The sequence below is a fragment of the Phyllostomus hastatus genome, unplaced genomic scaffold (genome assembly GCF_019186645.2).
Source record: "Phyllostomus hastatus isolate PE091 unplaced genomic scaffold, TTU_PhHast_1.1 phas_scaffold_60, whole genome shotgun sequence".
NCBI classification, from domain to species: Eukaryota; Metazoa; Chordata; class Mammalia; order Chiroptera; family Phyllostomidae; genus Phyllostomus; species Phyllostomus hastatus.
In genome coordinates this window covers 14747005-14760630 of record NW_025334038.1, presented here as the reverse complement: position 1 = coordinate 14760630, position 13626 = coordinate 14747005, and the positions used below count along the sequence as shown (strand labels likewise).

At 50.1% G+C, this 13626-nt stretch overlaps 1 protein-coding gene across 1 annotated transcript in view; it reads right to left on the bottom strand.

The window, feature by feature from the left end:
- Window positions 1–13626, bottom strand: part of MYO7B (myosin VIIB) — a 110579-nt gene that overhangs the window by 7947 nt on the left and 89006 nt on the right. The window contains exons 27-35 of the mRNA XM_045826063.1: window positions 11043–11169; window positions 9098–9217; window positions 7865–8038; window positions 6778–7005; window positions 5432–5599; window positions 2673–2790; window positions 2459–2585; window positions 1222–1388; window positions 27–208 (exon numbers count right to left, since the gene is read on the bottom strand). Of these exons, the coding sequence (XP_045682019.1) occupies window positions 27–208; window positions 1222–1388; window positions 2459–2585; window positions 2673–2790; window positions 5432–5599; window positions 6778–7005; window positions 7865–8038; window positions 9098–9217; window positions 11043–11169 (1411 nt within the window). The remainder of the gene's footprint in view (window positions 1–26; window positions 209–1221; window positions 1389–2458; window positions 2586–2672; window positions 2791–5431; window positions 5600–6777; window positions 7006–7864; window positions 8039–9097; window positions 9218–11042; window positions 11170–13626) is intronic.

Below are 13626 nucleotides of genomic sequence, written 5' to 3'. Positions count from 1 at the left end.
TGATGCCCTGATTGAAGATGGGTTACCAGCAGCTGTGCAGAGGGCTTGGTGACTGTTGGGATGACATAGAGACGGGTGGTAAGCATCAGCCCTGTCTTGCCTGTCCTGTGGTTCTGGCCCAGGATCCAGTTCTCAGAGGCCAACAGTCCCTGCTTCTTGGTCAGGATCAGCAAGTCCCCCTTTTTAAAGGGCAGGAGGGTGGCGTCATCTGCAAATCCAGGTTACACACACAAGGGCAGAAAAGTCACAATTTACCAATGAGTCTGCAAAGGCTATGGTATGCTGGAATTTTATGGGTTGTCTTTATTGAGAGATGAGGGAGCTGAGACATAGAACTGAGGGCCCAGGCCACTCTGATGGGAGTGGTGGCAGGATTCACAGAGCTTGGGCTCCCAAGGGCTTGGACAGGCCCAGAACCTAGTGGGTAGGGGCTGGGGAGCTCTGACCATGGCCCTACCTTGGGAGACCTGCTCAGAGACCTGACCAGGAGCTGTGGCCTGTGAGGCAAGAGGTGTGCCAACAAGGGAAGGAATGCCCAGGCTGGCAGTCACAAAGCCAGCCTAGGTGTCATGTTACCCTCATCTGTAAAGTGAGATAAAAGTCCTTTTCTCTGTGGGGCAGTGGTGGGGGCAGACTGCGTGGCAGCAATAAGGTTTCAGGACTGATGGTTTTTACTGCTGTGAGCACAGCCCTTGCCTCCACATCCCAGTGAGCCTCCTCACTCCCTTCCCTAGCCCTGCAGTAACAGCTCTGCCAATTTTCCACGAGTGCTCAGCTCCTACAGGAGTTAAAAACTAGATGTAGGGTTCAAATCCCTCTTCCCCTGAGCTGTGTGATCCTGGACAAGCTGCTTCCCTTTTCTGAGCTTCTGGTTCCCTGTCTGTAAAATGGGGTAACAGGATGGCTGTGGCGGTGGTGCTCAAACTACAGGCCCGTGGCAGGCTGTTCTCTGCAGGAGGAGAGGCTAGGCCCTTCCCACACTTCCCTTGGTACAGTCCTCAGCTAGGGTGGCCTTGGAGGGGTGCAGATCACCTTCTTTAACCCCTCATTTTGTGGAAGGTAGGGTTTTACCCAAAGCTACCCCCTCAGTGTTTTACGGTCCTTTCTCCATCTCCCTGCTCAAGTCCCTGAGCCCTGCTCCTTGTCACATGGCTGCTACAACATGAAGATGAGCAAGTTTCCCTTTCACCAATCACACTCACACCCCACCCAGCCAGGCACCTGTGGCCTTCTGGTCCTGCAGGGCCATAGCGAACACGGATCTCTCCTTCAGGCCCTCCAGAAACATGGCTACCAACTCGGCGATGGCCACACTGCTGGGGGACATAAACTCATACTCCTCTTCATATAGTGTGGACAGCAACAGCCTCTGTCCACCCTGGGCCTCCCTGAGGGGAAAAAACACCACATGACTGAAGGCCTCTTCTGCCCTTTCCATTTTTGCCACTCAACAGCCTTGTTAAGGGCGACCCTCCTGAGTTACAGATGAGGAGACACAATGACTTGTGCAGGGCCACCAGCAGGGCTAGGGTTGGCCCAGACCCCAGGCAGCACTGTGTGTGGTGGACAAAAGACAGCCACAGCTCAGGGCCCATGGGACCTCAGAGGCAGTTGGTGGTACCTGGGGTCAGCTCTGGGTAGGTAATGAGGTGGCCAGTGTGCAGGGCCACCAGAAGGACACAGCAAAGAACTGAGTTGGAACTAAGATGAGGCGCCAGCTTTGGTGAGCTTGGGTGAGACACCCAGCCTCTGCATGCCTCAGTGTGTTCATGTGCAAGCTGGGTGATGCTGTGAGGACTTCATGGCAGATAGTAATGTGCCTAGCATGGTCAGCCTCAGGAAGTGGTGGCCAGTGTGTGCCCTGCACCCAGTGGTAACGATTATAATGGTTATGCCAGCCTGGGGGCTTTAACTGAAGGGGCTCTTCAGGACTCAGGCCAGCCTTCCCAAAGGGCTTGGAGGCATTCTCAGGAGATGAGAGCCACAGAGAACCTTGAGGGTAGGTGGCTGGGCCCAGCCTGGCCTGTAAGGCCACTCTAGCATGGCCATGTGACCTTGCACACACCTAGGCACCCAGACCCTGTCCCTCAATTCTTCTAGATGGCCTGTACCTTCTGTATGACCAGTGAGAAGGAAAGAACCTATAAGGAATATACACCCAAAAGGCTGCAAGACCGTGTGCCCCTTCTAGGAGGATGTGGGTGTAAAGAGAGGCTGAGAGGGCAATGCAGAATCCACAGGCACAGTATCTCATGGGCAGGGCAGTGTGGCTGGAGACAGAAGAGGGTAGGGCCCAATGTCCAATGGCCACCACACTGTACACATCAGTCTTCATCCCTGTACTCTACCTGGGCTCCCAGGATCAATAATGTGCCTCCCTCTCTCCATCTCTCCTGAAGCCCCAAAGACTGAGCTTTGAGGAGAGAAAGATCTGAGCATCTTCTTTGGGGGCACCCACCTGTTGGTGATCAGACTCATGACCTCTGGGAAAGAGAGTTCTAGGAGTGTCCTCTCCTTCTGGTCCAGGAAATACAGCCCCTTCCAATTAACAGCCAAGATCAACTGAGTTTTGGGCAGTTGGGGTCCTGGCCAGAGGAGACAGAGTGTGAAGCATGAGCTGGCCCTGGGTAGGGGTCCTCACCCGCGCCCCTCACCCCATCATTTGCCATTACCAGAGAAGGTGGTAACTTCAAAGAGTCTGGAGAAGAGCAGTGGCCACTGCAGGCGGGCGGCATCCACCACCTGCTCTTGCACGTCCCGTGGCATAGCCCGCTTCTGGGTGTATGGTGCCTGCTCAGGGACACGGTGTGTCACCACTATCACTCCTCTCACATCTTTGCTGGATCATTCTTTGAAGCCCCTACCTACAGTGGAGTCAGTGCCTAGTGAGGACTGCGTGGGACGGCTAGAGAGCTGATGAAGCCCTATTTTACCTGCCCTGGGGGAGGACCCTTCATGGATGATTCTGAGAAGGGAGGGAAGTTTTCTTCTTTCAGCATCAGGATGCCAGTGAGCTGCAGGGCCTGGTTGCTGCTTGCTACTGCTGCATGGAAAGCTGTAGCACACATCTGGGTGTGTCTGCAGGCTCGTGTCTATGTTCTCTGGTGGGCTTTTGCCAGCACAAGCCACATGGGTCTGTATCTTGTTCTGAACATGTGGCCTGTCTTGGTGTGTATCTCTGTGTCCTTGATACCTCTCTCTTCCTATTTTCACATATTTGGGAAGCATTTTCCAGGGGCCTCCACCTCAACTTCCCCTCTCCAGTCCCCATCTCCACTTTCCTTCCTCTTTCTTTCTTACTATTCCCCCTCCTTCACCCTTTCCTCTCCCCATCTCCACTGCTCTGTATGTATGACTGAACTTTCTTTTTACTGTTTGTTGAATAAAATATTTTTGTTTCTACTTTAAATATCAGTTGGGTAATATTCACATACTGACTTGGGAAATATAAATTGATGTGCCATATCTGAAGAGTGACTTGGCAATATGCCACATACATCAAATATTTTAGAATGTTCATACACTCTGAAATCCCTTTTATAGGAATTTAACCTGATGAATAAATCAGGTGTATAAAAGTTATTTCTACAAAGTTGTTCACCTTGTTGTTTAAATAGTCAGAAATGGTAAATGACCTTAACATTCATAACTAGGAATCAAAAAAGTGAATTATAATTCATTAATATATACTATGCACTCAGTCAAATGAATATAAAGGTCAGTATGTAGGGACATGGAAACATGGCTCCATACTATGGGGTCAAGTGAAGAAACAATTTGAAAATTATCATAGAATATGATCTTTTTATTTTTAAAAGATGTTTCTATCATATTCATATCTCATTTGTGTCCATGTGAATAAAGAAGTCTGGAAGGGCATATATCACAACATTAAGCCTGATATATGATGATTTCACTTTTTGTGTTGGCTATATTTTCTGATTTATTTGGTGATGTATGTGTTTGAAGGGTTTAATGAAAAAAAATCATTGAAACTATGTCCACTTTGGAAAAAAGTGGTGAGGGAAAATCTAATTCTTTACCCTCAGCCCAACCCCCCCTTCCCAAAGGAAGGCTACTTCTTACTCATGATCATTTAGGTTCGTGTATGCCTCTGGTTCCCCTCCTTCTCATATATGCTCCCCAGAGTCTGAATCTCTCTTGCAAACATATCTTCCCAAGCTGGGGAACACCATAAAAACTCAAAAGGGGCTCTGCTGCCCCAAATGCTGGCACAGGAGTGTTCCCAAGGAGTGCAAGTGAATGTCTGTGGAACAAGGCTTCTATGGCCAAATATGTTTGGGAAATATTGGATAAAACAGTCAGACTTTCTACTGCATGAACATGTCACTGGGACTCCCTAAGAGCAGAACAGAAAAATAGTATTTCCCAAACCACAGGCACACAGGACCCTTGTCCACGGCCCACTTCAGGTTATCTTTTGAGTGGCAGAAAGGAGATGGCATCACTTGGTCCTCTGCAATGTCCTTCTCTGAATCTGATTGGGCCCTCCTACTGGAACCACTCAGCTGGGGCTTATCTCCCTGCCATTGGGCTATCAATCCCTGATGAGCAGACACTGAGCTGTCTTCTTCTTCCCCACTCCCTATCCTGTCCTTTCTTGGTCCACAGCGCCATAGGGAGGATGGAATTGGGGGAAGCTTTAACTAAAGGGTTTCATCATCCTCCATCATTCCCCACACAGCTCTCCTGCAGCAGTGGCATCAAGCCTTGTCTGGTGCCTCAGAGATGCCTGTGTTCCCTTATGCCTGCTGCAGAGCTCAGCACAAGAGGAAGGCTCTGACAGAGGGGCAGGTCTGGGAAGGCCTATCGTGGGGAGGGGAAGAGAGGCCAGGGGATTGTGAATTAGATGGTATGTCTTTGCTGTCCCCTCTTCAGGTGAAAGTTAGGGAGCAGCAGAAACCTGCACTGGTGTGGGGGCCACTGGAGTGAGTAGAGGCATGGGGAGGAGGTTATGAGCCCCCAGGGGGAGCCATATGCACATGGTGCAGGATGACCAAGCAGGGGGAAAGAGAGGCAGCCCTCCTTGCTGTCCAGAGACTGAACAGAGCATGCAAGGCTCAGAGAGGGGTCAGGACAGGGCAGGGTAGTGCAGAGGTAAAGGTGTGGCCAGGTCAGCCACTGGATGCCCACTTGTGTCAAAGGCTAGGGCCTGGGCAGACACTGTAGTAGAGACCAGTACAGGATAAACTGCATGGACCCAAGAAGTCAGCTTGAAAGGAGGAGGGAGCATGGATGAGCCTGTGATCGGGAGCTGAACCAAAGGAGCTTGGTTAAACCTGAAGACAGAGCTATGCTATGTGTCAAGTTAAAGTTCCTGTTCCCAGTGGGTAGGGGGCTCATAGGGAGGGTCTCATCCTCTCTAGGCTCCCACCCCCCAGAGAAGAGCCAGGGCTCTGTGGGGGCTGACCTTGGCATGGGCGGCAGTGACAAGGCTAGCCCACTGCTCCAGGGGCTTGGTCCTGTACAGTTTGGAGGGGATGCAGCTGGGCAGAAGCTCCTGGACTGCCTCTCTCCCAAGCGAGGCGCCGAGCTGCACATAGCAGTGCCGGGCCAGCAGCTCCACGAGCTCTTCCTCCTGCACAGCCCAGGGCAGACACTCAGGTAAGGGAGGACAAGTGAGAGCATTCCCTCCCCTGCGACACCTCTGATGGTGCCCCAGTGCTCACCCCCAGCACAGTAGAAATGACCAGCACTCAGGCAAGAACCAGGAGCATGAACAGCCACCAGGCCTGAGACCTCCTCCAGGCAGAACTTGCCCTTTCCCCAGCTCAGTGGGTGGACTCACCATATGCCCTTGACTGGGCCCTAACAAGGGAGGTTCCCTGTACTCCTCTCCTAGCCTTCAGGAAGCCATGAGGAGGTAGAGGAGGCCCAGGTGGAACCCTGACATCACTGGCTGTGTGGGGTGAATGTGGGCAAGTTCTTCACTCTGTCTTACCCAGCCCTCACTTGTCAAAGGTAACTAGTGGCCACCCTGAAGGTCTTCTGCAAGAACTCAATTGAGTGAGACCTTGTGTGAGGCACCTAGAACAGATTCCCTGCTCCAGGGGCCCCACAGATGTAAAGTTGCCCTGTGCTCCTGGGAGACCAAAATCCTGTCGCTGCCTGCCTGCCTTCTGGGCTCCTGTACCCCTAACCCCTGACTCTCCTTGCCCACTGTTCCACTCCAGGAAGGCTTCCAGGAGTCCTGAGAGCATCTTCCTCCTGATTCAGGCACAGGGAGATCTGTACCAGCTGAGTAGGTGCACTGCTCTCTCAGGGCTCAGGTGCATGCTCTCCCCTCCCTCAATTCTTACAACCATACAAAGGGCTCTGTACTTTCTAGCTGAGGGCCTGAGGCTCTCAGCTAGACCTCTCCAAGGTCACAATGCAAGAAAGAGGCACAGGCAGGACTTCAACTAGTGCTAGGGCTTCAAGGCCACATCCTTATAACCAGGCCCCACTGCCCCATATACAGCTGTCATTAATGAAGCCAGGCAGGCCTGGAGCTGATGAGAGACTTTCCCTGCCCACTTCTGTGCATGGGCCCTAGAGGCATGAGCAAACCTGTGGCCCAAGGGAAGGACATGGAGGCCCAGCAGTGGGGCCTAGGGACCTGTATTCCATGCATATATCCCCAGACCCCCTGTCTCTGCTTCTGCCCCTGCATATCCCTTAGGCCTGCCCTGCTTTGGCCTCCACAACCCCTGTGGCATGCCCTGCAAGGCTGTGGTGGGTCAATCCCAGGCCCTGACAGCTGTGGTACCCCCTCACCTTCTCAAAGCTGTACTCGCCGGACCAGACTCCATGCAGAACTTGGCGGTAAATGAGCTCAGTGCTGACAGCGTCCTCTTGGGAATCATGCCAGGGGGTAAAGAACTCCTTCCGGAAGTAGAGGCGCCAGGGCGAGTGGCGCTCACTCTCACCCCTCTCTCGGGCCAGTTGTTCACACTGGCCAATGGCATCCATCACATGGTCACGCCCACTGCCCAGGGACCAGAACTGAGGCCAGAGCAGGGCAATAAGAATTAGGGCTGCTATGTACAGGCCTCATGGGGATGTCCACTCTCAGCACGTGTGAAGGTATGCTCAGCAACCCACTCTGGATTCCTAGGGGACAGGAGTCCCTCTGGATGCCTGCCAGTTTTTCCACATAGGGGTATGGCTAGTCTATCATTCTGACACTCCTCCCCACTGGCTCCTCTCAAGGGAGGTGGGGACTGATGCCATGGCCACCATGGCTAGGGTGGTACACTAGACTGGCTGGTTGGTGTGAGTGAGGCTGAGACTGTGGGCATCTTGATGGGTGAGAATGTGAGTCAGGTGGAGCTGTACCAGGTGCCCCCTCAATGCCCCCGCATCTGCTACATGGGAGTGTGCTGCTACCAGCATAAGGGGAGGGCAGGATGTGTGATTGCTGGTGGATGTCTGTGTGTGAGAGGGCTGCTCTGATGTGGCAGGGGCCAAGCAAGGTGTGCAACGTGACATTGGGGCCAAGTGCCAGCCACTGAGCTGAGAATGTGTCTGGGCAGGAGGACAGGATACCTGGTGATGAAGCATTTTTGTGAGTCTGTGAGTGTGCATGTATGAGTATGTGTGTATCTGTGAGTATGTAAGTATATGAGTGAGCACGTGTGTGTGCATGTGTATGTGTGTGTATATATGTAACTATGTGTATCTGATAGTGTGTGTGTGTGTATCAGTGTATCTGTGAGTGTGTGAGTGAGCATGTAAGTGTGTATGTCTGTGTTTGTCATGTGGGAAGGAGAACAGTGGCCAGATTGGTGTGGTTCAATGTCTGGAGCTGACCTGGGTGTGTGAGGGAGGTGGAGGATGGATGGGTGGGACCTATGGCCAGTACCTTATCATACACAGCAACCTGGAGGGAAAAGCCCAAGTGATCAATGAGGCCTTGCTTGCGGGCAATGTGCAGGCAGACTTCCCGAGATGTTGAGGCTGAGTCCACCATGACAGTCAGGTTCTCTCCAGTCACCAAGATGACCTGGACCGGGATGTGTTTCTTGGACTTGACAGCCTGAGGACAGATGAAGACTCAGTCCCTCTGCTCCAGATATCCCTGGGCTCAGGTCCCTGTCCCAGAGGCTGGCCCACTGTCTCCCTCTCTCCCCAAAGTTCTGGCCATCAGATATGGCTGCTACACTGATGGACCTGGTGGAGCAAAAGCAAGGCTGCTGTAGTGTGTGTGCTTCTGTGGGTGGTCCTCAGCAGTCTTCAGGGTGCCACCTGCAGGCAAAGGTTCCCCTCTAACATGAGAACCCTGAGCTCTGGGAGGTTGAGTGACTGAGACTCACAGAGGGTCACAAAAACTCTTGGACATTGCTGAGTCATGGACTCTAGCATTTTTGATACATGGGAGCTACAGTTCCCTTTGTGTATAATAGGGTGTGAGCACACTCATACAGCTGCTGCAACTTCATGTGCAACTCCAGGGCTCATGAGTCAAGCAGGTAGAGGAAGAGAAGAGGAGAGGTCCTGTGGGGTGGCAGGGTGAGAATGGGAAAAAGTATAGCAAAAGGTGACCCCAGTATGAGGCACCAAGGGACACAGGGAGTGAGGGCCTTCCAGGAACCATGAGTACAGCAGGGTGCAGGAGGGGCCTCCTCAATCTTTCCTGTGCCTGAATAGCCCTTCCTGAGGACACTGTGAGAACTCACAGGTGATGCATAGCAATGTGGCCAAGGATGACAACCTTGGAATGACCACTGCCTTCTTTATAAAATGCAAATATCCTAGGGAAGGGTAACACTTTAAGGAATTAGCAGTCATTCACGCTTGAATGCTAATCAGTTTATCAGGTATGTATTTCCACTTTAGCAAGTAGCGCCCTGAAGGAATGTGGATTTACAAGTGGGGAGAGCACTTTTGAAGCCTGGGCTTCTCCTAGGGCAGCTGAGCCCCAGGTGGTACTCACAGAGACAATTGGCATAGAAGGATCTCCAAGAGGGTGGAAGAGACCTAAGGACACACTTCCTGCTGGAAGCACAAAAGAAGCCACCCCAGAATCTGTGCTGGAGGAGCCACGGGGGCTGGCACCACCCTACCCTGACCATTTCCCACTCCAGCTAGTCCCTACCTGTAGCTCCAGCCAGGTGGGGGGCTCCATGCGAACCCCATTCGCATAGGTGCGTCTCAGGCGCTCAGCACAGAAGGGCCCATAACTGGCTGGCCCTTCACCAATGAAGTTCAGCAGATACTGGTGAGAGAGGAAGGGAAAGGAAGGAAGACACTTAGGGTGGGGCCACTTTCTACTTACTGCCCAGATGGGTTCTAAAAATTATATTCATTCTAGCTCTGTGAGGTGATAGATGTGTCAACTAACCTTACTGTGTGATCATTTTGCAATATATGCCTATATAAAATCACTACACTGTATACCTTAAACTTATGTGATACCAATTATATCTCAATAAAACTGGAAACAATTTTTAAAAAATTTTAAATGATAATAGTGTTGGCAAAACACAGTCTCACATAACATGAAAAGGACATAAATTGAACATTTCTTAGGATAAATTTGTCAATGTTTTAAATAGTACATGGTTTTATTAAAATGTGCAAACTCTTTAATCCAATAGTTCAGACCTATCCTAAAGGCAAACACATATATATATATAAATATAATAAATAAAGATTTTATTTATTTATTTCTAGATAGGGGAAAGGAGAGAGAAAGAGAGGAAAACATCAAAATGTGGCTGCCTCTCATGTGTCCCATACTGGGGACCTGGCCCACAACCCAGGCATGTGCCCTGACTGGAAATTGAACAGGTGACACTTTGGTTTGCAGGCTGGCACTCAATCTACTGAGCCATGCCAGCCAGGGTCAAATATATACATTTTTAATCACGGTAGTATTTATAGTAATAAGCAAATGGAAGGTGGACCCAAATGTCCATCCACAAGTTAAATACTCTATAGGATAGCTGTATATACATATGGCATTAAAGATGGCATTTGAGAAAAGTTTGTCACATGAAAAGACACTTGCAGAGACAAGTGAAAGATACAAGAGAGTTGATGTTCAAAATGTTTGATGACCTGGCTGGTGTAGCTCAGTGGATTGAGTGTGGGCTGTGAACCAAAGGGTCACAGGTTCGATTCCCAGTTAGGGCACATGCCTGGGTTTCAGACCAGGTCCCCAGTGGGGGCCATGTGAGATGAAACCACACATAGATGTCTCTCTCTCTCTCTCTCTTTCTCCCTCCTTTCCCCTCTCTAAAAATAAATAAAAAATAAAATCTTAAAAAAAAAGCTGTGGATGTCAATTCTTAAAAAAATGTTTGATGAAATGTGTTGAAAATCTTTTCAATCAAGGAGAGATTTTTGTGAGAAGATGCAGCCTGGAATGATTGACTGGTGTCAAGAGTGGCCCTAGTGCCCAGTGCAGATGGCTGGGGTTGACCATGCTTCCTGCTGTCCCCAAAGGCAGAGAGAAAGTGACATTGTTTTCTGTATGACCACAAGTATGACACTATAGCACCACAAAAGACCAAAAATTGTAACAAGTTACCTCTGGGTGTGGAGAAAACTTATTTTCTTTTCAGATTTTCTGCATTTCCTACATACTACTTTTATGATAAGAACCAAAAGACATATTAAAGCAGTGAAGCCTGTGGCCTTTAACACTGCATCTGTCAATACCTCACCTTCATTTTTAGTTCAAGGGACCAGAGAGAGATGCTTCAGGCAATCTCCACTCACTGCTCAATCCTAGGACACCTTTGTTTTTTCAAGGCACATGTCTTCTACCATCTCAGAAGAGCCACCCTAGTGCCTCAGACCAAATGAACTGCAGCCCATGAATAGAGGCCAGAAAAACCAGGTCCAGTGTCCTCTTTCACAGAAGGGAGAACTGAGATCCAAAGAGGCATAGGCACTGATGTTCATCATGGCAAGTAGAAGCAGAAGAACTGGGCCCCAAACTGGGATTTCTGGACTTTCCCCATTGCTCAGGACCAACCCATACTCCCATGTACCCTGTTACCCCAACCCCAGCCACTGCCCTGGGTCTTCCCCACCTTCATGAACCTCTCAGAGGGTGGGAAGCAGCCTAAACAGAGGCTGAGCAGGATCCAGCCCCGGGCCACACTGCTCATTTTGAAGTTTTCCGACAGTTGCTTGCAGATCTGGCAGTAAATCTCATCCCTGAAAGACATGGACCACTAGGAGGTCAGGATGTAGGCTAGCTCTGAGAAGAAGGGACAGGTAACTAGGTACACAGCTCCTTCTACACCCCTGGGTGGTGTCATGTCCAAGGGGCAGCCTCCAGCTTTCTCACCTTCAATTGCCTTTGCTGACCTCCCTTGCTGTATCGCTGGCTGACCTGGACCTTGTCACCTCCTGAAACTGTGCTGCCTCCAGTGCCTGCCCAGGGCTCTGTTTCCCCACTCCCATTAGCTATCATTACTTAGCTCATCAAGGCCTTAGCCTTTGTCCTCTTGGTCAGTCATCTTGTCCCTTCAGGATTTTGCTCCCTACCTCACCCACTCTTCCCACAATACCCTGGCCCTCCAGCTGTTGGGCATGGAGTCAGGGAGCGCCCAGGGGTCTCCAGCCACAGTCCTGTCCTCAGTAGTGTACACCTTTGTATGACCTGATCTGCTCCTTTCCCCAACTTTGTAGTTGTTTCACACCTTCTCCTTCTGCCTTGAAGTCCTTCCCCTTTCCCTGAATGCAGCTACCCTGCCACCCCTCTATAGAGAAAAGTGGGGTCTCCTAGACTCCATAGGAGAACTTCTCAACTCCTTGTCTCCTGACCAGCAAGAGTTAAGAGGAAGGCACAGAGAAAGCATTCCCACAGGCCCACGACATTTTTCTCTCTGTCTTCTCTTATAGAGGGGACTCTTCTGGACCCTTTCTTACTTTATCAAGCCTCTATCATCTTATTAAAGTATCCCAGTTAGCCTTCCAACCTCACCTCACATATCTAGAGGCCAGCATCTTTTCCCTAACACTCAGTGGTGTGCTGGTGTTTCACAATCAACTTTTCTGGGGAAGAAAGCCCTGAGTCATTGTATTTGCCCATTTCTGTGGTGAATATTCCAATTGATACCAATTTCAAGCTGCCAACCTGATGCCACTGAACACAGAGTCGGAAGGAAATGTGCCTCATGGACTCTCATGGCCTAGTAAACTCATCTACACCACACCTTTCCCAAGTCTCTACAGGCACCACCATCAACCATTCACCTAGTTGGAAATCTGGGAGCAATCTTAGACTCCTTCCGGCAGCAACCATATTCTACCATCTGTCTCATGGATGTTTTCTCTGTCTGTTTCTCTTATCTCTTGCTCCCTGGGCCATCTCCCCTCAGCTCTCTCTGGACCTCTGTAGCAGCCTTCTTCTGGTCTCCCACCCCTAAGCTCCATCTCTCCATGTCATTGTCAGGGAGAACTTTCTGGAAGTCAAATATGGTCATGGTCTTCTCTTACTTAAAACTTATCCTTACTTACCCCTATGATTACATTCAAACTCAATTCCCAGTTGTGATAAAACACTTAGAATTCCAGACCTTTGGGCTGTTTTAAAACTTTGTGACTGTGCTCACCCTCTCCCTTCTTTCTGGTGAAATACTCCTCCTCCTTCTCACAGCTCCCCCCTAGGAGGGCATTACAACTACTTTTTCTTGGCACCCCCACTGGAATCTCATGTTAGCACAAGCAGTTGTTGTGGGTCTCCAGGTCCTCCCATGCTCCCCAACTAAAGGGTGACCTCCTAGAGGGCAGAGACATGTCATCTTCATCTCTGAATCCCCAGTCTAGGTCCTGCCCCTGAGGAGGTAATTAATAAATATTTATTGAATGTATGGCTGGATGTGGGTGGAGCATTTGCTTTGACTTGGAATTTTGCTAAGACCCCAGAACCAAAGACAAACAGGTGATAATACTCAAGGATCTACTAAAAGGTGAAAGAACCAGTTAAGCCCCCATGCCATCTCCAACCTGCATAAGCGAAGATGAGAAATGTGAAAGGCTATTCCTGGAAAGGATTTCATAGGAATAGAGATATTTCTGGCCTCTCTCCATTTGCTCCAGATGAAGGGTGTGAGGGGGTCCCCAGGAGATTGCCAATACAGACAGAGGCTATCTGCCAGAGGTGAGACACATCTCGTTCCCCATTTGAGGCATGCTGAGCCCCAGAATTCCATTGTCTCACTCCAAGGTACTGGAATAAAGCAGAGTTCTTGAGAGTGCTTGACCTCTGTCCCCCAAAGACATAAGTGGGGGCCTCCAGTAACAGAGAGACTGGTGTCTTCTTCCTTCTGGAGAACTGTAAGCTATCCTTGATGGACAAAACGAAGCAAGAACAGTCAGAAGCTGGGAATGTCATTGAAGGAGCTGAGTTTCAGATGTCTTGATGAGATCTCACACAAACAGGCAGCCCATCATTCCAGAAGGTCCCAGCAGTAAGGTTGTGATGTGTTCCATCAGCAGATAGTTGGCAGGGAGTCTCAAGGGATCACTGAGTGAGTATCAGCCCCATCTGAAGACCAGCACTGTGTGAAAGTGCCTATAGAGTTATCTGACAAATCCATAGTGTGCCTCATTTGGACACAGCCTTTACATGTCTGTCATATTAGAGGGTGTGGTGGCTAGTGAGGA